This window comes from Panthera onca, chromosome C1, assembly GCF_046562875.1.
Source record: "Panthera onca isolate mPanOnc1 chromosome C1, mPanOnc1 haplotype 2, whole genome shotgun sequence".
In the NCBI taxonomy this organism is placed as follows: Eukaryota; Metazoa; Chordata; class Mammalia; order Carnivora; family Felidae; genus Panthera; species Panthera onca.
The window spans coordinates 11261292-11285368 of NC_138346.1; the positions used below are offsets into that span (position 1 = coordinate 11261292).

A 24077-nucleotide genomic window follows, 5' to 3' on the forward strand; every position below is an offset into this window, starting at 1 on the left:
TTAATATTCCTAAAGACACAGAATACCTTCCAGTTTCAGCTTCCCACACTGCAACCGTATGATCAAAAGACCCTGTGATGATTCTGTTTCCCGAGGTGTTAAAGGACAAAGAGATGATTTCAGCCGAATGTCCCTAGAAAGAGAGTGGATACCGTCATGCACACCTGTGGAAAAACTCTCCCTACAAATGCACAATATCCTAGTTGATAAGAAAATGCTAGAAAAGGCAAAACTCTATAGGGGGAAAAAAGATGAGTGGCTGACTGGGGGTGGCAATAGGGAGAGATTGCAAATGGGCACAGGTTTCTTTCCGGGGAAATGTTTGAAAACTACAGTTTAGGGAAAGTGGCACTTGACTAAATTTTTCTAAAAGTTGACTTACACACTTAAATCAAGTCAATTTTACATAGTACGGCTGTTTGTTTGTTTTTTTAAATTTTTGTTTCTGTTTGAATAGACAGGGCGAGAGCATGATTTGGGAAATCAGAGGGCTTTTTTCACATTGTCTTAAAAACACTTTTAGAAGAGCTGCATGCAGGGAGCCTGCGTGGCTCAGTGGGTTGGGCATCTGACTCTTGATCTCAGCTCAGGTCATGATCTCACGGTTTGTGAAATCGAGCCCCGTGTTGGGCTCTGCACTGACAGTGTGGAGCCTGCTTGGGATTCTCTGTCTCCCTCCCTCTCTACCTCTCCTTCAAGCTCTCTTGCATACACACACACACACACACACTCTCTCTCTCTCTCTCTCTCAAAAAATAAACTTAAAATGATTATAAAAAAAATAAAAGGGCTGTGCGCTTTATGGGTTAACAATAGGCAAGTTTGTGAAATAAAGTTAATAACTTAAAAAAATGGATATTCTTGGGGCACCAGGGTGGCTCGGTCGGTTAAGTGTCTGACTTCAGCTCAGGTCGTGATCTCGCAGCTCACGAGTCTGAGCCCCACATCAGGTTCTGTGCTGACAGCTCGGAGCCTGGAGCCTGCTTCGGATTGTGTGTCTCCCTCTCTCTCTACCCCTCCCTCACTCATTCTCTCTCTCTCTCTATCTCTCAGAAATAAACATTGAAAAAAAATTAAAGGATATTCTTATGATGACTTAACATCAAAAGGTTAATAAATATCTGGCCTTTGGCCTGACTTTCACCTGGTCCCTGTCTACGGTTGATGCATCAGACGTCCTGAGACAATCCGAAGAAGCCCTTCTCTGCAGCAGATTCTACTCTGCAGTGTCTCCCTTGTTTCTCTAATTATTGTAGCAAATTAACATATATTACTTTTTTAAGTAGCGGAAAGGTTCATTTACAAATCAAATTTCTGGTTGATCCCGAATGGCAAAAAACTAAATGTGGCTGAACACTGCAATTCCGAACACACGAAACGAATGTGTTCTCTGGCGGCAGGCAGGTGTAGGTGTGCAGGGACAGATGCGTCCTTCGAGGACTGTCAGGCATGTGTCTGAAAGTGGAGGTAATGCAGAGGCAGCCGCCCTCGGACAGGATGAGAACGAAGAGCGAAAGAGGATGCTTACGCTAATTAAGGCTGGCACTCTGAATCCCTCGGCGTTAGTTAAAAAGGGTGCTTTTTCTCTCTCCGGGCCATTTTGTCACTTTCTTGGAAAAAGCTCTCCTAGGAGAGGGGTCCTGTGTTTAATGTCCGTTTATAATTTGGAAGGATAAGACTTGGGTTTTCCAGCTAGCAGTTCCCACTGATTGGCACAGAGAATCACCCTATTTTTGTACGGGGGTGTGGGCTGCGGTGGGGAGAAGCAGAGGCGGCAGGCAAGTGCTGGACGCCTGGTGGCAGTGGACAGAGGCCCCTGTGGGGACAGGCAGCACCGGGGCTATGGGCGGTGCCCTGTGGCCTTGCTCCTCTTTCCACTGGCCCCTTGTCATTTCAGACTTTGTAACACAGAAGGCTTCTAAGACTGGGGGGGGGGGGGGGGGAGTGGTGGAGGACGGAGCGAGCAGTCATCCGTTTAAGGAATCTTCTGGCAAGTTCTCCACTTCCGCCCCTTCCAGAAAGTGCCAGCCTCCTCCTACTTGGCTTTAAGCCAGGAAGACGGCGGTGGCTTTAAGTCACAGCTGGTATGCTTTAGAGACTAAAGCCAGTCACAGGAAAGAGCCCGCGTGGCTTCCCCAGCTCTCCCATCAAAGCCTTTTGGAAGAGCCAGCAAGCCAACCGGGACACTCTTTTCACTGCAGAGTCTGAAAGCCCAAGAGGTCAGTTTGCAATAAACACAAAAATAGAAACAAACTCAAATGATAGGCCGGTGCTAAAGGGCGGCGAATGAAAATGCAGGGCTCCGGAGGCTGTGGGCATTTTGAACGTACCGTCAGAGTGAGCGCTTCCTCTCCGTTCTGAATGTCCCACAGTTTGGCTGTTGTGTCCATGCTGCCAGTGGCCACGAGGGTGCTTTGAGGATTGAATGACAAACACACCTGAATTACAGGAAGTGGAAGAGATTTGAGAGAGAGAAGAGTTTTACGGCCGCCGTCAATTTTGCATAGAAAAGCTTCGGGAAGCAACCACCTTGGATTCAGCCTAATTCTTTGTAAACCACGCAGTGAAACATCAGGTCCGGGTGGCCTGCCTTGTGCCGGTTCAATCCCGAAGCACTCTCCTCTTGGGAAGAAGCTTCCTGCTCTCCCACGGCACCCGGCTCAGGATTTCAGGGGCACTGGCGCCCCTCCCCGCTTCCAGACCACAGAACACGAACAAAAGCAAACCCATCTCCTTCGAGATGAGATTCGTGTTTTCTGGCTTCCGGCTTCCTGGGTGTTAACTTCACAGTCCTTTCAACCCTCCCCCTCACTCACCAAGGACTTTGGCTACTGGATTTTAGTCTCAAGTCCAAGTCCTACGCGGCCTTCCTGTGAGGCACCAGTCCAGTACCCCAGACCCGTGACCCTGCACTCCCTTTCATAATCGCTCCCATGGCCACACCCTGGACTTTGACATCACTTCCCCTAGAAAATTCACTACCAATACATCAATCCCGAGTTACAATTTCCCAGGACTTCCGCTTCCTTCCTCACCAAGCCATCCCCAGGACATTTTCCATCTCATTCAGACCCCTGCCTTTTCCCGGGCCCTCATCCCCCACTCAGCTGACACCCTGAGAACATGGCTCCTGCCAGTATCCTCGATACCTTCACTCCCTGTCTTTCCACTGCACCATCCCTAAGACTCCCACCAACTGTAGCAACTGCCATTGCGTTCACTCGCTTGCCCTCCGTCACCACTCAGCTTCGGAAAACTGCACAGCAGGTTATGGCGTTGCTCGTTCGTGCCTTCTGTCCTCAGCTGTGTGCTCAGCACCCTTCCCGACGTGAACGTGCCTCTGCCTCAGTACGTTGTCCCTTTCCCCACTCTTGTCCCCGGTCTGTTTCACCCCTCCTCCACAGATAGCCTGGCCTCCTACTATTTCCCTGAGAAAACTCATCTATGGGGAGGGGGGGACTTCCTCACCTGGGCCTCTCCTCCCTTCCGTCCGTCTCAGGTGCAGAGGGATCCCTTCGCCCTTCTGAGACACCCTCTTGCCCACATACCTAGGAGCCACGTGCCCACTGATTTTTCCCTCCTTCTGGACTAGATCCCTCCTAGTGGCCTGGAAACATGCTTGAGCTTTTCCCACATAAAAACAAACCCTCCCTTGACTCTATGTGCCGACTACTTTTTCCCTTTCACCACCAAATCCCTGACTGCCCATCCCCCACTCTTCAACTCTGCTGGAACCACTTTGGTTAAAGGGCCGATCCAATGGCTCTGTCGGTCATCCCACTTAACCTCCTTGACATCTGCAGTGTTGACCCCTTTCTTCTCCATATTTTCTTCCCTCTTGGCAGCCATGACCCTGCTCTGCTTTTCTTCTTTTGCTTCCTATCTGTTTTTTGTATCTTTCGGAGGGTTCTTCTCTTCCCCATCTGCTCAAGATGCCATCGCACTTCTCCCCATACTGACCCCTTTCCTTTCAGAAATTTCACTTCCTCAGTGGAAGTGCTGCCACCCTAATACCACTGACTCACCCACATATCCGTGTCTCCTGCCCAGACTTTGCCACTCAATTCAGGCCCAAGGGGCCTCCGATGGATACCACGCGGGCAGCTTGGACCAATCAGTCTAAGACACGTGGGTCATATGAACACAGAGCTGCTTTTCCTTCTATATAGAGAATTGGTGAACGGTACTGCCACTGTCTGAAATCAGGGAATCTCTCGAGGGGCCCTTTTTTCCTTCAGGTCTCACACCTACTTGCTGACCCAGTCCTACTCCTCCACCACCTACGCCTCTGTCATTTCTGCTTGGAAACAAGATGCCCGACCGGCCCCTACTTCCCATCACGCTGCACATTGCCAAAAGAATGATCTTCCCAAAGACTCAAAGTGACCACGCGATCCCCCAGCTTAAGAGTCCCAACAGCATGGCACCATCCACAGGATGAAGCCCTAATTCCTTAGTATAGCATAGGAATCAAAACTACGGGCCACTTCGATCATGCTCACCATGCGATGTGGCTCTGAATGGGTTGCAGGTGCCAAGATAAGGTGCCTCGAATCCAGGCAGCTGGGCAGCACAAGGGGTCCTCAGCCAGCACCCCTGCCCATGGGCAGAAGGCAGCTCCCCTCCGTGCGTTGCATGGCCACGTTGGCATATTCCGTGTATATCACCCCAGGGTGAGGCTGGGAGGCGCTGCTCTGGCCACACAGAGTCACCCGAGTTCAAAAGCACCCACCACCATTGCACACCTCCTCTGGGCGTGCTGCTTCCTCGTCCTGAGTACACGTGCAAAGTCTCTCCTCAGCACCCCCCTACTGGGTGCTCCCCTCTGTGACCACACTAAACTCCCCACGAACTTCTAGCACACCCACAAAGCATCTTTGAACTTATTTATTGGTGCCTCTACTCCCTCTACTAAAGTACAAAATCCCTGCAGGACAAGATCTATGTGTGATTCTATTTGGCATGCCAAACACGTAGGTCAGGGCTCGACACGCAGCCAATATTTAGTAAATATTTATTGGATTAATGTTGTTGACTATGAAAAAATCAATGTTTTCCTAGGAACCACATATTAAAAAAAAAACTTTTTCAAAGTTCCAAGGGAGTGTGAGAATGAGGATTATGTCTTTTTTATAACTTTGGGTAAATTACGTACTCTATGCCTCAGCATCTTGGACTGTAAAAGGGGGAAATATCTAGCCCTTAGGGTTGTTATGAGATGCAACTAAGCTAATATATGTGAAGGGCTTAGGACAGCGCTTTGTGCGCACTGAGTGCAATTAACGAGTCGGTTATAGTTTTTCGCTGCATTATCCCCCAGTGTCTAGCAAAGTATTAAACATAGCATGAGCCCTTATTGGATGAGTACACCATGAGTTTGAAGGATAAATATAAATAAATTTTACTCCTAAAATAAGCAGCTTGTTTATTTTTAAAAGCTATCATTTGTTCCATAGGGTGCCAATTATCTCACTAATTGTTATAAGCTGTAACACGGAATTGGCCAAGGTCAAGGCCTCCCAATAGTGAAAGCTATTTAGAGTATCAAACTATTTATGCAAATTTGAATTCTAACGATATCTGGGAAACAATCAGCCTAAATATATCCCGTGATATTATATATATATATATAATATATATATAATATATATATATATTATATATATATTTTAAAAAGGTACTTTAAAAGCTATGTTAAGAATTTTATCAACTCCCATCAAGTCAATCCTTCAAAAGCAAGTCAATGAAAAAGAAGAAGTCAGGTTGGATATTGCACTTAAATGTTTATCATATTACACATCTAATTGGTCAATGCAGGATGCAGGTTATTGAACGACATCTTTAATATATAAACACTCGAATAGCTTGTAATTTACATAAATGTCACCATATGAAATAAATGTAAACTAAAAATACTGGATAGAATTATAAAATTAATCATGAAGGTAGAGCCACCACTTTTATATAATGGACTCCTAAAAAGAAATAGTAATGATGTGTTGACATAGGTCCATCAATTGTAACAAAGGTACCATTTTGGTGGGGGATGTTCATAAAGGGACATGCTTGGTTTTGGGGGGACGGGAGGGAATATATGGGAAATCTCTGTACCTTCCACTCAGTCTTGTTGTGAATATAAAACTCCTGTAAAAAATAAAGTCTATTAAAAAAGAGAGAAAGAGAAAAGCGAAGAAGAAGAAGAAGAAGAAGAAGAAGAAGAAGAAGAAGAAGGAGAAGGAAAACAAGAACATAAAAAATATAACAAAATAAATATACTCACTATTTCCGCTGTATGACCTCTAAAGGTATGGTAACATTTTCCCGTTTCTACACTCCATAGCTTACAAGTCTTATCAAAGGATCCAGTGGCAATTTTGTCACTAAAATTTAAAACAAATGTAGATTTTGAAAACAAATTCAAACACACTATATGAGACACTGAATTAAGACAAGACATTAATACGTAGGTCTGTATCTACTCAGAAATTTACCTCGTTTTTAAAACAACAAACAATCTTATGTTTGTTTTGGTGGATAAAAATTTTAAGGTCTAATTTTTCAATAATATAAGATTATGCATTTAATTTAAAATGTTTTACATTGAAAGTATAAATTTATGTTTGGGATTACAATCAGTTTTTAAACTAGCACAATGAATATGGTAAATTTTTTAGTTTAGAAAACTCCTACCAAATGGAAATTAAAAATGTATGAGAGGCAGGAAACGGAAAAATTCTATTAGATCTACTGACAAGGATAACATTGAATTTAAAAGAAGAAAAATGAAAAGGTATAAATCCAATGAACCACATGGCTAGATGAGTTTTTGAGAATTTAGTGTCTCCTTGGGAAAATAATGCTGCTAATATTCCCATTGTCAGCTCTTTGGTGAAGGAAGACGGTTTTCAGAGGAAATATGGTGAGACCTCAGTCCCTTTCAAACAAGAGGCTTTCCATGTACACCGCAGAGCAGGGTTACTATCGACACCAGACAGATAAGAGTAGGTTGGCCCGCTTAACCTTTGACCATGGAACTAAACCTTTTCCTTTACCATTGACCCCTGTCTTTTATAGCAACTCATTAAAATGCTTCACCCAACGGGGTCACCGGTTATACTGCAAGCTCATTGTTCAAGACCCTTATTGGGTCTTAAGACCCAAATACATATCTTAAAGCAAATTCTATGTGCTTGGCACAGTCATAGGATTTATATTTTATCCAAACTAACATTAATGCCCTGTATCTCTCCTTTGCTCTCAGGCCACCCACATAAGTATTTCTGTGGTCTCTGATACTAAAGGAGTCAGGTCCTTTCTGTCCATGCTCCATGCTCCAGGGACAGACTGTTCTGGAGAACACCCACCCACCCAACTCGAGCTTCCTAACACTCAAGGCTGGTTGTCAACCCAAAGTCTGCACTAACCCCCCCCCCCCATATGGTCTGAGCGTTTCTCATCAGCTGCTGATGTCCAACTTCTGCTCAGATACGCTGAGAGCACTGTGTGCTCTTTGTCAGCTCCTTCCCTCCACTTTCCAGCCCTCCTCCCCCTCAGACATATTGTCTCAAGTTGCTGCTGTTTCTCTCTCAGTTCCTGTTGGATCACACACTGCTCTCTACACCCATTCACCACTACATTATAAAAGATAACACTGATTTCATAGTTTTGAGAATTACTTTATAGAATCAAAGCTTACTTCTGACCCAATGTATAAAACATGTAAGAACTAACCTGGTTCTTCTATCTCTATCTCTGTCTTTCTGTCTCTCTGTCTCTCTGTCTCTGTCTCTGTCTCTCTCTCTCTCTCTCTCTCTCTCACACACACACACACACACACACACACACACACCGTCTCATTCTTTGGTGGCAATCTTGAATCTTGAACTCACTCTGCTGAAACCCCAGTGCCCCAAAGTGCTGTGAAAAAGGTTGCTTTAATCCATACATAAATCATCACACTATGTAATTGGACAAGCGAGTTTTTTGTCAGGGGGTCTTGGTAGAATCCAGTAGAAAGGCCAAAAGATGAAGAGTTCCTCCCCTCTCTATCCCCCCAAAACTTTGTTCTAAGATAGATATGCAAAAATATCCTGTCTTGTAAGTATAATATTATAGGATATTATATTATATCATGCAGAACATACTGTTAAAGTCCTTTAAATAACACTGCAAGTAAAGTAGGAATTATAGTAGAGGTAAAGCATTATCATTTATAATGTCAATTAAATCTCTCTCCCACAGGTTGGTGCAATAAGGCATTATAAAAACTATCATTCTCTACAATGCAAAACTGCATACATCAAAGTTAAGTTTTGGGTAATGTAATTGGAATACTTAATCATTTTAATGTACCAATTAAGTTTGATTGTGCCATCACAATTGATATGATTTAAACTGTGTTACATCTGAGAAAGATATAATGACATTAGCAACCTACATATCAAGTTTTTAACACATATGGTATAAAATTTCTACTTTAAGTGGATCAGATTTTGATAGGATTCCCTTTATCACCCCTGCCACTACCCTAGACTGTTCTCATCATCCCATGAATGTATCTTTTTATCTGCCTCCTAATTAAATTCCTTGCCTCCTGTTTCATCCCAATCCAAACCCTCCGACCCCTTCTCTCTGCCAGAACAGCCCTCCCAAAATGGCACTTGCATTGCGTCCTTCCTCTGTACACAAAGCCTTCATGACAACTCAGTCGTCCAGAACAGAGTTCAAACTACGCAGAACGCTCTGACCTCACCCACTTCTGATTCTCACCAGGAAACATCCACTAGAGAGCCAGGGGCACTGGGGGAGCCGGGCAAAGCCCCACCTAGGCCGTGGAGCTGCAGGGTGCCCTCCCCTAGGGTGCCCTCCCGCCTCCTTTATTTTCCACCTCCAAGCTTCTGCTGGAGCTGCACATCATCCTCACAACCTCCACCAAGAGAAATCCCACTGGCCTCTCTCTTCTTTCAAGCCATTTACTGTTGTGTTCTAGTCATCATACCACTATCATAAAAGAGACATATTTACTGAGACAGCTTAGTGAATGGAAAAATCACAGTGGTCAGTCATGAAAAAAGACACACATTAAAAACTTTTACTCAAATACGCAAGGCAAAGGCTTTTTCTTTGGCTACCTGGAGCTCATTATCTGCCTTACAGAAATCATATCCAACCTCTACAAGTTCCAATTTGAGAATTTAGACACACTTGTAGGACCATCTGAGTACAAAGATAGTTCGAAATGTTTCCATGCATTTTCTAATGTTTACACTGGCCTCACCTACAACTTCACTCACTAGCAATTTTTCAAAGATTTACCTTGGCTACGTTTTCACGAAAAAATAACAGCTTTCTTTTCACATGCATATTTCATTAGTTTAAGCACTATTTAATTCAATTCGATCATTAAAGTTGAAATCACAACAAACATAAGCAGATTTATGGACAAATACAAGTAACTCATGGTAGACTTAGACCTAACCGGTGGGAAGAAAAGCTGAGCACACCAGTGGATGGCCCCGTTTCTGCAAATATCCAGGGAGCCTTGGGTACCAGCAGTACGTCATGCAGAAGGAGAGCTAGAGAGAACATTGGTTCATCTGTTGAATCAGTTAACTAGAGGCTGGTTTAAAAATGCTATTATAGGGGCGCCTGGGTGGCTTGGTCGGTTAAGCGTCTGACTTCGGCTCAGGTCATGATCTCATGGTCCATGAGTTCAAGCCCCGCGTCGGGCTCTGTGCTGACAGCTCAGAGCCTGGAGCCTGTTTCAGATTCTGTGTCTCCCTCTCTCTGGCCCTCCCCCGTTCATGCTCTGTCTCTCTCTGTCTCAAAAATAAATAAACGTTAAAACATTTTTTTAAAAAAATGCTATTATATCTTGTGCTGTTATCTAGAATGCTACTGGATCCATTTATTTTTTCAGCTAAGACTGTAAATTAACTTCTGAACAAGGTAAACCATGCTCTGGGGGTATGTCACATTCTCCAGAAGCCAGTGCTCTAAACATCAATAGGATATAAGTGCCTGTCAGAGAACTCCCAGGGGACGGGACTCAGCCCTGCTTGAACTTGGGACTTTAGCTCGCCTCTTAACTACCCCGTGATTTTGAGAAAGGTCCTTGAACTTTATATATTTTATGTGAGAAAAAGAAGACGTATCCCCAAACTCCTTTAAGCACCGAAAGGGGTATTTAAAAGGCTTTCAAAGCACACATCCAGGCACTTGGAAATTTTAGTTCTCTTTTTCTTTTCACCCCCCAAAAAACAGAGGAAGACATGAATAAATGGAGAGAAAATAAAGGATTTAATGCATTAATGAGGAAGAAGTGAATGACTGAATGTCTGTTTACCCATACGGATTGTTGAATGCTATGGCATAAACCACATTCCGGTGGCCCTCCAGGGTATGAAGCTCCTCTCCAGATGCAGTATCCCAAAGTTTACACGTCCGATCATAGCTTCCTGTAATAAAGCTAACACGCGGGAGACAAATAGATCACGAAGTGACAACAGCAGGGTGTTAATAAAGACCTCGTTTTTTTACCTACAAGATTATAACCCCATTTATCTTGCTCTTCTTTTTTTTAATCTTTCTTTATTTTTGAGAGAGAGAGCAACAGAGCATGAGCAGGGGAGGGGCAGAGAGAGAGGGAGACACAGAACCCGAAGCAGGCTCCAGGCTCTGAGCTGTCAGCACAGAGCCCAAGGCGGGGCTCGAACTCACAAACCGTGAGATCACGACCTGAGCTGAAGTCGGATGCTTAACCAAAACTGAGCCACCCAGGTGCCCCTATCTTGCTTTTTACAAAATGAAATCGTGTATGGAGAACCATTAAATTGGGAACAATAGCTACATCCTTTTATTAGGAACTTTTTAAATGTTATCCCTAAACCAAAAAGGAGCCACTAAATCAAATTAAGAGTAATCCTGCCAATAATCATTCTTATAAATAATTATGAACTAAATAATATTAATCAGCAACATTTTCTGAAATTCTAACATATCTCAATAAACTGTATCGTTCTTCCCATTGGTCAGCCCATAAAATCTTAGCATCATCTTTGGTTCCTCTAATCCCCTCATATACCACACACAATCTATTAGTAAATTCTGTGAGCCCAATCTCGAAATACACCCCTAGTGTGGCTGCATTTCACCAGTCTCCATTGCCTCCGTCTCTTGCCTAAACAATGAAACCATCTTCTAATAGATCTTGGCTCACACATGGTCCTTACTCCTTATGAGTCTATCTTCCACACCAAAACTGGAGGTTTTTGTTTTTGTTTTAACTTCCCTCCAATGGCTTCCTAACAATCTAGAGGAAAATTCAAACTTCTGCTCATGGCCCACAAGACCAACAGCACTGGCTGTCTCTGGGACCTCAACTTGACCCCAAAGCACACCCTGAGCAGGCACATTCACCTCTTTGCTAGTCTTTCTTCTACCCATCTGGTTTACTGCCATCATCCCCAGGACCTGGAACGTGACTGGCAAACTAGTAAGTGTCAGTGAATATTTACTGAAGATTAGCAATCCTCTTACATGACCATTCTTCTACAGGAATAATTTGTACGTTGGCCTCTCATATGTAGTTTTTTATTTTAGAGAGAAAGAGCACATGCAAGTTGGGGGGGGGGGGGGAGAGAGAGAGAGAGAGAGGGAGAATCTCAAGCAGGCTCCATGTTCAGCATGGAGCCCAATGAAGGGCTCGATCTCACGACCCTGAGATGACGAGCCAAAATCAAGAGTTGACCACACTGAAACAACTGAGTCACCTATGCACCCCTTGACCTCTAATATTTTAAAGTTAAAAATACTATCTTAGTTATTCCTTAAATATTCCATTAGGAAAGCTACTTCCCCAACACAGAAAAAAAAGTGCACAGAAGTAAAAAGCTGGTCTGCAATAAAAAAGAATGAAATCTGGCCATTTGCGACAATGTGGATGGAACCAGAGTATATTATACTAAGTGAAAAAAAGTCAGTCAGAGAAAGACAAGTATCAGATGATTTCCCTCATATGTCGAATTTAGGAAACACAACAGATGAACATAAGGGAAGAGAAGGAACAGTAAGATAAAAACAGAGGGAAGTAAACCCTAAGAGACTCTTAAATACAGAGAACAAACTGAGAGTGGATGGAGGAAGGGAGGCGGGGTAGGGTTAGGGGTAGGGTTAGGGTTAGGGTTCGCTAAGTGAGTGATGGGCATTAAGCAGGGCACTTGTGATGAGCACTGGGTGTTATACAGAAGTGATGCATCATTGAGTTCTACTCTCGAAACCAATACTGCACTGTATGCTAACTTAAATTTGAATAAATTAATTGAAACAAATAAATTAAATCAAGAAGTAAATTAATAAATAAAATTAAAAAAAAACTGTCTGAGTGTCAAGTGGTAACGATAAAAGGTAAACAGATAAATGATAAATTCTGACAAGGAAACTCAACCAAACAAAAGGGTTGACAAGGCAGTGTACCTTTGACTCTTCTCCAGACACTTCCTCTTAGCTTTTCAGGGATGTAAACTGGCACAGTTGTGATGGAATATAGGATGGTGGGTCCCCCAAAAAATTAAAAATAAAACTACCGTATAATCCCACAATCTCACTTCTGGGTGTATATAAAAAAAATGAAATCAGGGGCGCCTGGGTGCCTCGGTCGGTTGAGCGTCCGACTTCGGCTCAGGTCATGATCTCGCGGTCCGTGAGTTCGAGCCCCGCGTTGGGCTCTGTGCTGACGGCTCAGAGCCTGGAGCCTGTTTCAGATTCTGTGTCTCCCTCTCTCTCTGCTCCTCCCCCGTTCATGCTCTGTCTCTCTCTGTCTCAAAAATAAATAAACGTTAAAAAAAAAAAGAAATCAGGGTCCCATAGATGTATCTGCACTGCCATGTTCTTTGCAGCGCTGTTCACAATAGCCAAAACACTGAAACAACAAATATCCATCAGGGAATGAATGTCATACTCTTTAGCCATGAGAAAGAAAGAAACTCTGCCACTTGCAAAAACATGGACGAACTTGGAGGGCATTATGCTAAGTGAAATAAGCCAGACACAGAAAAACAAGTATTGTCTGATCTCACACACAGGTGGAATCTAAAAAAAAGTCAAATTCATAGAAGCAGACAGTAGAACAGTAGTTACCAAGGACCGGGGAGTGGGAGAAATGGGGAGACATTGGTTAAAGAGCATAAATTTGCAGTTATGTAGGATGAATAAATCTAGAGATGTAATGCACAGGCATAATCACTATAGTTAATAATATTGGCCTGAGCTAGAACTGATCCATGAATTCAACAAAGTCACAAGATATAAAATTAGTGCACAGAAATTAGTTGCATTTCTATACACCAATAATGAAGCAGCAGAAAGAGAAATCAAGGAATTGATCCCATTTACAATTGCACCAAAAACCATAAAATACCTAGGAATAAATCTAACCAAAGAGGTTAAAAGTCTATACACTTAAAACTATAGAAAGCTCATGAAAGAAATTGAACAAGATACCAAAACAAAAAAAAGGAAAAATATTCCATGCTCAAGAATTAGAAGAACAAATATTGTTAAAATGTCGATACTATCCAAAGCAATCTACATATTCAATGTAATCCGTATCAAAATAACACCAACATTCTTCACAGGAACAAACAATCCTAAAATTTGTATGGAACCAGAAAAGATCCTGAATTTCCAAAGCAATCCTGAAAAAGAAAAACAAAACTGGAGACATCATAATTCCGGACTTCAAGATGAATTACAAAGCTGTTATCATCAAGACAGTATGGTACTGGCACAAAAACTGACACAGATTAATGGAACAGAATAGAGAACCCAGAAATGGATCCACAAACGAATGGCCAACTAATCTTTGACAAAGCAGGAAACAATATCCAATGGAATAAAGACAGTCTCTTCAGCAAGTGGTGTTGGGAAAACTGGACAGCGACATGCAGAAGAATGAACCTGGACCACTTTCTTACACCATACACAAAAATAAACTCAAAATGGATTAAAGACCTCAATGTAAGCCAGGAAGCCATCAAAATCCTCGAAGAGAAAGCAGGCAAAACCTCTTTGATCTTGCCCACAGCAACTTCTTACTCAACACCTCTCCGGAGGCAAGGGAAACAAAAGCAAAAATGAGCTACTGGGACCTCATCAAAATAAAAAGCTTCTGCACAGCAAAGGAAACAATCAGCAAAACTAAAAGGCAACCAACAGAATGAGAGAAGATATTTGCAAATGACATCAGATAAAGGGTTAGTATTCAAAATCTATAAAGAACTTATCAAACTCAACCCCCAGAAAACAAGTAAGCCAGTGAAGAAATGGGCAAAAGACATGAATAGACACTTCACCAGAAAAGACATCCAGATAGTCAACCAACACATGAAAAAATGCTCAACATCACTCATCATCAGAGAAACAGAAATCAAAACCACAATAAGATACCACCTCACACCTGTCAGAATGGCTAAATTTAACTCAGGCAATGACAGATGTTGAGGATGTGGAAAAAGAAGAATGCTGGTGGGAATACAAACTGGTGCAGCCACTCTGGAAAACAGTATGGAGGTTCCTCAAAAAATTAAAAATAGAATTACCCTATGACCCTGCAATTTCTCTGCTGAATATTTATCCAAAGGACACAGACGTGCTGTTTCAAAGGGGCACGTGCACCCCACTGTTCATAGGAGTGCATAGCCAAAGTATGGAAAGAGCCCAAATGTCCATCAACAGATGAGTGGATAAAGATGTGCCATATATATGTGTGTGTGTGTGTATGCGTGTGTGTGTGTGTGTGTGTATGTATACACACACACACACACACACGCATACACACATACACACACAATGGAATGTTACTTGGCAATCAAAAAGAATGAAATCTTGCCATGTGCAACAACATGGATGGAACTAGAGTGTATTATGCTCAGCAAAATTAGTAAGAGAAAGACAAATATCATATGACTTCACTCATATGTAGAATTTAAGATACAAAACAGATGAACATAAGAGAAGTGAAGCAAAAACAATATAAAAACAGGGAGGGGACAAAACACAAGAGACTCTTAAATATAGAGAACAAACTGAGGGTTGCTGGAGGGGTTGTGGGTGGGGGGATGGGCTAAATGGGCAAGGGGCATCAAGGAAGACAGTTGTTGGGATTAGCACTGGGTGTTATACGTAGGGGATGAATCATTGTCTTCTACTCCTGAAATCATTATTGTACTATATGCTAACTAACTTGAATGTAAATTACAACATAAATAAAAAATAAAATAAAATAATAATTCTGGCTTGAATACTGGAAATACACTAAAAGAATAGATTTCAAGTGCTTTCTTCACACACAAAAAAAGTGGTAACTGTGAGGAGATAATATGTTAACTAGCTTGACTGCAACAATTATTTCACTATGTGTATGTACGTCAAATCATGTGGTATGCCTTAAATATATATACAATTTTATATAAAAAAATTTTATCCTTGGTTGTTGAAAATTAGAAATGAAGAATAGAAAGGGAAATATAGAGGGGCACCTGGGTGACTCAGTTGGTTGAGTGTCTGCCTCTTGATTTCAGCTCGGTAATGATCCCAGGGTCATGGGATCAAGCCCCGAACCCAGCTTTGTCCTGGCAGGGCAGAACCTGCTTGGGATTCTCTTTCCCTCTCTCTGCCCCTCTCCCCTGATCACTTGCTCTCTCTCTAAAATAGAGACAAGAAGGGAGGGGGGGAGGTAGGGAAGGAGGAAGGGAGGGAGGGAGGGAAGGAGGGAGAGAGGGAGGGAGGGGGAAGGAAGGAAGGAAGGAAGGAAGGAAGGAAGGAAGGAAGGGATATATAGAAATAAATAGATGGAGCACAGAGGATTCTTAGGGCAGAGAAACTGCTCTGTGTGATGCCTTAATGGTAGAGATCTGTCATTAAACATTTGTCAACCCATAGAATGAAAGAAAGCAAGTGCAACCCCTAATGTAAACTATGAAGTTTGAGTGATAATGATGTGTTTGTCAATGTAGGCCCATCAAATGTAGGAAATGCACAATCCTTGGGGGAAGATGCCCGTGAAAGAAGCTGAGGGTGTGTGGGGGCCAGACGTATGTGGCAAATCTCTGTACCCTCTGCTCAATTTTGCTGTAAACCTAAAACCACTATAAATAATCAAGTCTAATAATTTTTTTAATATTTTTTTATCTCAAAAAATTAATAAAGGAACTACCCTATGACCCAGCAATTGCACTACTAGGTATTTATTCAAAGGATACAAAAATGTTGATTCAAAGGGGCACATGCACCCCAATGTTTAGAGCAGCGCTATCAACAATAGCCAAATTATGGAAAGCACCCAAATGTCCACTGACTGATGAATGGATAAAGAAGATGTGGTTTATATATACAATGGAATATTACAGATCAACAAGAATGAAATCTTGCCATTTGCAACAATGTGGATGGAACTAGAGTGTATTATGCTAAGTGAAAAAAGTCAGAGAAAGATAAGAGAAAGATACATATCGTATGATCTCACTCATATGTGGAATGTAAGAAACAAAACAGATGAACATAGGGGAAGGGAAGGAAAACCAAGATAAAAACAGAAGGAGGCAAACCATAAGAGACTCTCAAATACAGAGAAGAAACTGAGGGTGGCTGGAGGGGTGTTGGGGGAGATGGACTAAATGGGTGAGGGGGCTAAGGAGGACGCTTGTTGGGATGAGCACTGGGTGTTATATGTAAGTAATAAATCACTAACCTCTACTCCTAAAATCATTATTGCACTATATGTTAACTAACTTGGATTCAAATAAAATTAAAAATTAAAAATTAAATAAAATAAAAGCAACTTTTCGACTTTGGGTGCAAGAAAATAAATAAATAATTTTTTCATTTAAAATTTTTAAAATTTTAAGTTTTAAATAAATAACAGAAACTTACCAAGACCCCGATTTATTAAGTGCAACATTAGTCAATGGCAGTATATGTGCTCTGAGAACCTTCAATGAAAGAAAACAGCATTTGTTTTAAACTCAAAAAAAAAAAAGTTTAAATCATTAATTGTAATTTCAAACCAAGGAAGATATTCAAGTTCATCTTAATTATACATAATAAGTGGACAATATTCACTATCTGAGCAGACGAGAAAAAACTACATTGTATCTTCTACCATTAAGACCAATAAAACATTTGGTAGTTAACATAATTACAAAAACAATATTGGATCTGTGTTTTCCATGAAATGGCTTTTAAGATAAATTACTGCTATTAAATAAGATACCAAATAGCATTAATTTATAATATTGTCTTTTAAATACTGCACATGATTTTGTCCATAGGCATAAAAAGCATATAGAGGAAATACACTAAATACATTTCAAATGCAGATTTTACAATTAATTAATACTTCTGGAATCCTAACGCTCCTCTAGAGTCAGGATGCCTCTTATTTCATTTATCTTTCAATTCCTACACTGTCAAGCACAGAGTGGATACCTTAATATTTATCAAACGAACATACATAAATTGGATAGTCTGTTTACAGATGGAGTGATTGGCTAGGCTGGGACAGTCCAAGTTACGTCTGCTGCGGGGGCATAATTATCAATAGTGTCTGCTTTCACTATCAAAAATGTTCCCATTGGAAGATAAATTACAAGGTCACTCTAGTTATAGAGCTGATATTTGAAGTTAAATAGTGCCACCTGCTGGAAAAATAAATATTACAAGAATAACTTCCTCATCTTTCAATAGTACATTAAAGGGATGACTACAAAAGATGTAATTTTTTTATGAGACAGAATATGCCACAAATATAGATAATAATAACATTTCCTTTTTAATATTTTAATGTTTATTTCTTTTTGAGAGATAGAGACAGAGAAACAGCGAGCAAGGGAGGGGCAAAGAGAGCAGGAGACACAGAATCCAAAGCAGGCTCCAAGCCCTGAGCTGACAGCAAAAAGCCCGACCCGGGGCTTGAACTCATGAACTGTGAGATCATGACCTGAGCATAAATCGGATGCTCACCCGACTGAGCCACCCAGGCGCCCTGATAACAATGGCATTTCTTCAAAATTCATTTAAATCATAAAAAGAAAACCAGTGTGATATGAAGCAATATTAGAATAAACTATTAAATATTGTTAAATAATTAAGAAAAACTAAAAGCTATTCCTGAGTAATTGACTACATTTGTTATACTTTAAATTTAATCATTGAGAAAACTACAGAGAAAAATAGGCACACTTACATTGCATTAAAATTATTATATAAGCCGTATCAATAAATAATTTCCTGAAATATAGTTTAGTTCACATGGAAGCAGAAAATAGTAAGTATTGATATTCCATGAAACAGAACTTAATATTACTCCAACTGAAAAGAAACTTCAATTATTCAATAACTTGAAGCTACCTTAATGGTCATCCTTTAAATGGAACATCGTAAAGAATAGCTAAACTTACTACAAATCTTTTTTTAACTTCTCTTGAGAAACACGTTTCAGTTTCATTCAGTCAGTAAATAAACACTTGCTGAGACTTAGTCTTAGCAAATATATATGAGACACCAAGGGAAAGAGAAAATATAATCTGCATTTTATCTCAGATTGATTGGATGTCAACCACTTCTTTGAAGTTCTTCTATTTGGTCATTTCAAAACATGCATTACCTTAAAAAGATAGAATTGGTGGTTGCTGTGCTGCCTGAGTTTGTCTTGTAATCTCCGTAGTAAAAGCTTTACTTGGTCTGATCGTGAAGCTGTGATTACCGGCTCTGCTTTCTGTATCTCCTCTACTAAGGCATTGACGTCAGTACTGAAATTCCCACACACAAAAGTTACTATTTTCTATACCAAAATTTGCACACACACACGCAACCCATGAAGAATGACATTGCATTTATGAAGCACATTATAAAATGTAAAAACACCATCAGCTTTACTAAGAGATTTCTTGGGTGGGGGGGGTGGAATACAAATCAATAAAGAAATCAAGTCTGCCTGAAAGTGTCTTGGGTTCTTCAGAATGATTCTTCATTAATTGTGACTTCCCCACGGAAAGGGGAGCAAGGATATTGATTTGCTTACCTAAGAAGGTCAAGTGCAGACTGAGCTCTTTCTCTTTACTTTTTTCCTGCTTCCTTTGTCTCTTTCATGAACATATACAGAATGTTCCCGATACGACTATACTTTGTGCCTTCCATATGCTTTCTTGTTTAATCTTACAACAATCCTCTAATATAACGCTTTTATCATAATTACTTTGGTGATGAAGAAACTGAGATTTGAAAAAGGTTAAGTTTGAAATACTTTTTTTAGGGAAACAGCAAGTAGCGAACCAAAAAATGAACATTCAAAGAATGATGATGATTATCATTAATAATTCTTACGGGCTACAACATCATTTTCTTAAAAAAGAACTGTTGGGGATGTGCAGATTCGAGGTTTCCCTCCGTATTCAAATAACCTGTAGCGATTCTGGTAAATTTTGCCAGCCCAGAATAATAATTGTTCAAGACAAAATGTCTATAAGCCACAAAGCATCCAAAATGGGGTCATTCTGCAAAACATGTCACGAACATGTCTCGAAGATGTACTGTCCAGTTCCCTCCTTTCAAGAAAGGACTCGGGGCCCCGCTGGGGGGCAGGTGTTTAGGTAGCTGACAGTCTCCAGCGGCCGCTCCTTCGGGATCCACCTCAGCATCGGAGCCCGAGGCATGCTCTTCCCCCGCCGCCCCGAGCCCAGGGCTGAGCCCAAGGTCAGCCTGGCCATTTCTGCCCCGCAAGCGACTCTCGCCAATGAGCTTTACTCTGGAGCTCCCTCGTGGGCTTGGCAGAAAATGTTATCACCTCTGCATCATCGTGGCTGATGGCTCCTCGTGCTGAGCCTTGTTCCATCCCGTCTGTCACAGATGTCACTTCCCAATAAACCTCTCACCCACCTGCCTCTGTCTCAGCCTCTACTGCCCAGAAATGCAAACTCTGATAAGTAGGCCTTGGTCTTTGTAAATAAACATCTCCTGAGCTCCAGTCTTGTGTAAGGGACTGAGTTAGAAGACGATTCATCCCACCTACATTTACTGAGTCCCTACTACGGTTGGGCCCTGGGAGTGTAAAAGATATCATCTCGGCTCTCAAGAAATACAATCTATCGGAATAGGAGTGAATATTTAGAACAGGAATGAATCAGAGACAGTTTACAATGATGAGTTGGATGAATTTCCAGAGTCTGTTGTCAAAGGAGTTATACTTTCGTAAGAATTAGAAAGATAATAATGCCTCTTGCAAAGGTTTCCAACAAATGTTGTAAAGCAAAACAGATTTCCCAACAAGGTCTAAATTAACCAGATATTTAATCTGTCCATCCCAACCCTGTGGAATTCTAATTCTAATTCTAATACAGTAACTCGAGTGTGCCCCATGTCATGCAAATGTTTTTATATGCAGAATTCACTCAGATTCTTGAGCAGAACTAGAAATAAGATCCATCCTTTCTCTTTTTTACTTTGAGACATTTATTCACTACATAGGATGACTACGGCATCCCCAGGATCTACGCTTCTTTTTAATGTTGATTTTATTTATTTTGAGAATGGAGGAGGGGCAGAGAGAGAAGAAGAGAGAGAATCTCAAGCAGGCTCCCCACTGTCAGTGCAGAGCCTGATGCGGGGCTCGATCTCACCAACCCTAAGATCATGGCCTGAGTCGAAATCAAGAGTTGGACACTTAACCAACTGAGCCACCCAGGCGCTCCAAGGATCTACAGTTTTTTAAATACAAAATCTGTGTTTTTCTGAATCTCTACCTGCAAGATATTTTCTCATATAGACATTTATCTGTGCCACTCATGTTTTATACAAGTCGTTTCTCTAGTAAGCTAGACAATAAATTCGTTGAGGTAGGGATTAAGATTAATATCTTTAGAACCTCTTACAGAACCTAACCTAGAGCTTTGCAGGGAGGTGGTGCACAAAACATCGTTACAGACTAAATAAATGAATGTCTAACAAAGGAACTTTCAGCATGCTGGCGGAATCACACTTACCAGTGATATGTGCCAGTTACCAAAAGAACCGAAAATCGTGACTTGATCTGAGACTTTGTCTTCCCCGAAAAATAGATAGAGCAATGATTGTTGTGGATGACATTCGATGCCTTATCTTTGCCACCATTTCTTCTTTGATTAAAAAGCAAACAGTTGACCGCCTTCTCTGTGGGGTCACCTGGCGGTGGCAATGAACTCTACCTGGGCCGTCACCATCCGAGCCACGACCGGTCCTCACCACAGACTCCAGACCGCTGAAGTGGCCGTGGCCATGAGAGAGGTTTCAAACTGGGGAGCAGCTCGTCTACTATCTAACTGTGGTTCTGTGAGAGGTCCTCTTTGCTGCCCGTGTCTGTCCCCGCTCCACTAATCATGGCAAAGCAGGTCAGTCACAGTGGAAAGTCACTTATTTCGCTGGCCCACAACTCTGAAACACATATCGTGGCATTTTTGTTTCGCTTTACAATTTTCTTCCACTCAAAATATCTTCACCTTATCTGAGCCTGGGCTCCCACAGGATAATCACTGATCTGATCCTGTCTCTTGAAGTGGAGTTTTGCAGAGGATGATTTTTTTTTTTCTTAGTTTTGCACAGGATTTCCTAAAGGGAATGAATTCTGGGCAATATGCCCTCACAAGAGGATTTCCTCTGGGCGCATAACAAGCTTTGGAGACAAAGATGGGGTCCTCCTACTTCTGCCCCATGACAATTAATGAGGGGAGCGGAATACAGTCAGCCCCGTGAGATGTTTGTCTACCAGGGAAATAACAGGCTCAGTACTATTCTTAAAATTCCAATCACCAGCATTCCTCAAAAATGTTAAATGGTCATCAAGAAGAAGCAAAATCTGAGAGTCTGTCACCACCACCACAAGCCTGAGGAGACTTGACAATGAAATGTAACGTGGGATCTTGGACGAGAAAAAGCTAATTACGCAAAAAACAAAACCACCACAACAACTACAACAACAACAACAAAACACAAGTAAAATTGAATAAGATATGGTCTTTCGTTAGTAATAATGTGTGAGTACCGGTTCATTAATTCTGACCAACGCACCACACAAATCTACGAAGTTAAGAGTCTGGGATGCGGGGCATGGGGCGTGGGGGAGCTCCTGTCTTCACAGCTTTCTAAAACTGCTCTAACCTAAAAGATTAAAAACAACAACAGGTGTATTTAGGAAGAAAAACAAAGGGCAGACGGACGATCCTTTTCCCACCTCGTCCTCACCCAGCAAGGCACTCCTGCAGGTCTCACTGAAGCAAGCAGGAAATAATACACCGCAGAACATGTGTTGAGCACTGCACGGTGAGTCCACGCAGCCCTTCCACACCCCGCCCTGCGCCAGCGTTTGTCAATAACAAATCTGGCTCGGAAACCCAGGCTGCACCACACGGCGGGTTTACCTGGGACTGAGGTTGAGCAAATCGATGCATTTGGTCTTCAGTTCTCCACTCGTTTCATATTCCAACATAATTCCTGTAAAAATAAACAAACGTGGTATAAGACACTGGGGATGACACGCCAATGTCAGAAGTTAGTCTACTTTGCCGTAACCTTTTTTTCATCTCTATTTGTTTAGTTTGTAAAACTTCTCGGCATCCGGGGCGCCTGGGTGGCTCAGTCGGTTCAGTGTCCGACTCTTGATTTCGGCTCAGGTCATGATCTCCCAGTTCGTGGGTTCGAGCCCCGTGTCGGGCTCTGTGCTGACAGCTCGGAGCCTGGAACCTGCTTCGGATTTGGTGTCTCCCTCTCTCTCTGCCCCTCCTCCACTCAGGCTCTGTCTCTCTCTCTCTCTCTCTCTCTTTCAAAAGTAAATAAACATTAAAAAATGAAAATTTCTCGGCATAAAACATAATGCAGTGATGTCTGAGTGAACTTGCTTTTCCCTAGTCCTCCCTCTAAATACAGCTACATACCCTTGAAAGTCTTCAACAGGCGATGCTAAAATAATCACAAGCTGGGTAGAAGGTGGACCGGCCAGAGGCCTCGGGACTTGAGGAATGACAGCATGGTGAGTCTCCTGGGTTTTCTTTTTGTCTCCCACGTGTCCCTCAACTGGAGAGGAGCTTGACCTGCTGCCCGGAACCACCAAAGAGCACAGCCAACAAAAACCAAGCCGCAGCAAAGCTTGCTCTCTGTGGCCAGAGGACCAGGAGAAGGAAGTCAAACAAACAAACTCATGGGGAGCCCTAAGCCCTGCTCCACAGCTGGGGCCCCTTAGGCAGTCTGATTCCCTCAGTGGAAGCCCGGGGCCGCCCCAGTTCTCCTGCAAAGCTGGGCCCCAGCAGTGCTCTGATCTGCCTGCAGCAGCCCAGCGACAAAGCTCCAGGTGTCCTCGACCTCGGCTTCTCAGCTGGGGCCCCGGGGCACTATCTTATCTCTGCAACAGAGACAGAGAAGTCCCCGGACCACTCAGACCCCACTCCACAACCAAGCCATTGGTGGGCAGTCTCATCCACGTGCAAAGGGGGCGGCAGTGAAGTCCTGGGATATCCCAGACCCCATTCCACAACCAGCTGACAAAGCAAGTGTCTTCTTGCATTTTAACCAGCAGTGTAACCAGGTAAAGTCTTGTTCCCCGCCCCCAGAAGGTCACTCAGTGAGACCACGCATCCTGGGAAGTACCTCCCACCCTGCAGGTGGCACCAGCTAGAACTGAGCAGGAGGGCCTTAGCAGCACCAGAAAAACAAAGCAGACCGGAAGAGCATTGCGAGGGCTCAAAACACTAAGCTGCCGTTGGAACTAAAGCCCACAAAGTAGACCAGAACTTCTACGCTAAATCTAAACGTGGTGACAGTCTGCCAAAGTAGATTCAGATAGGATCAAAGAGTCTGCTAACATAAGAACCAAAATGTCCAGGATACAATAAACAGGAAAAGACAATTGACAAACCCCAATAGCCAGGATACCATAGGAAATCACCTCTCACACCAAGAACCAGAGAAAGATAATCAATGAACACAAACATGGAGGTGAATCGGAGGCTGGAAATATCTGACAAGGATTTTAAAGGAGAGGTCAAAAATGCTGTAGC

The 24077-nt window shown here is 42.3% G+C and overlaps 1 protein-coding gene across 4 annotated transcripts in view; it reads right to left on the reverse strand.

The window, feature by feature from the left end:
- DAW1 (dynein assembly factor with WD repeats 1) overlaps nt 1-24077 on the reverse strand; it is a 46987-nt gene that overhangs the window by 12691 nt on the left and 10219 nt on the right. For all 4 annotated transcript variants that reach the window (XM_060623999.3, XM_060623996.3, XM_060623998.3 and 1 more), the window contains exons 2-8: nt 22446-22518; nt 18662-18806; nt 16930-16988; nt 10346-10468; nt 6281-6380; nt 2331-2438; nt 27-133 (exon numbers count right to left, since the gene is read on the reverse strand). In XM_060623999.3, coding sequence (XP_060479982.1) covers nt 27-133; nt 2331-2438; nt 6281-6380; nt 10346-10468; nt 16930-16988; nt 18662-18806; nt 22446-22513 — 710 coding nt within the window. In that variant the 5' untranslated portion in view covers nt 22514-22518. The remainder of the gene's footprint in view (nt 1-26; nt 134-2330; nt 2439-6280; nt 6381-10345; nt 10469-16929; nt 16989-18661; nt 18807-22445; nt 22519-24077) is intronic.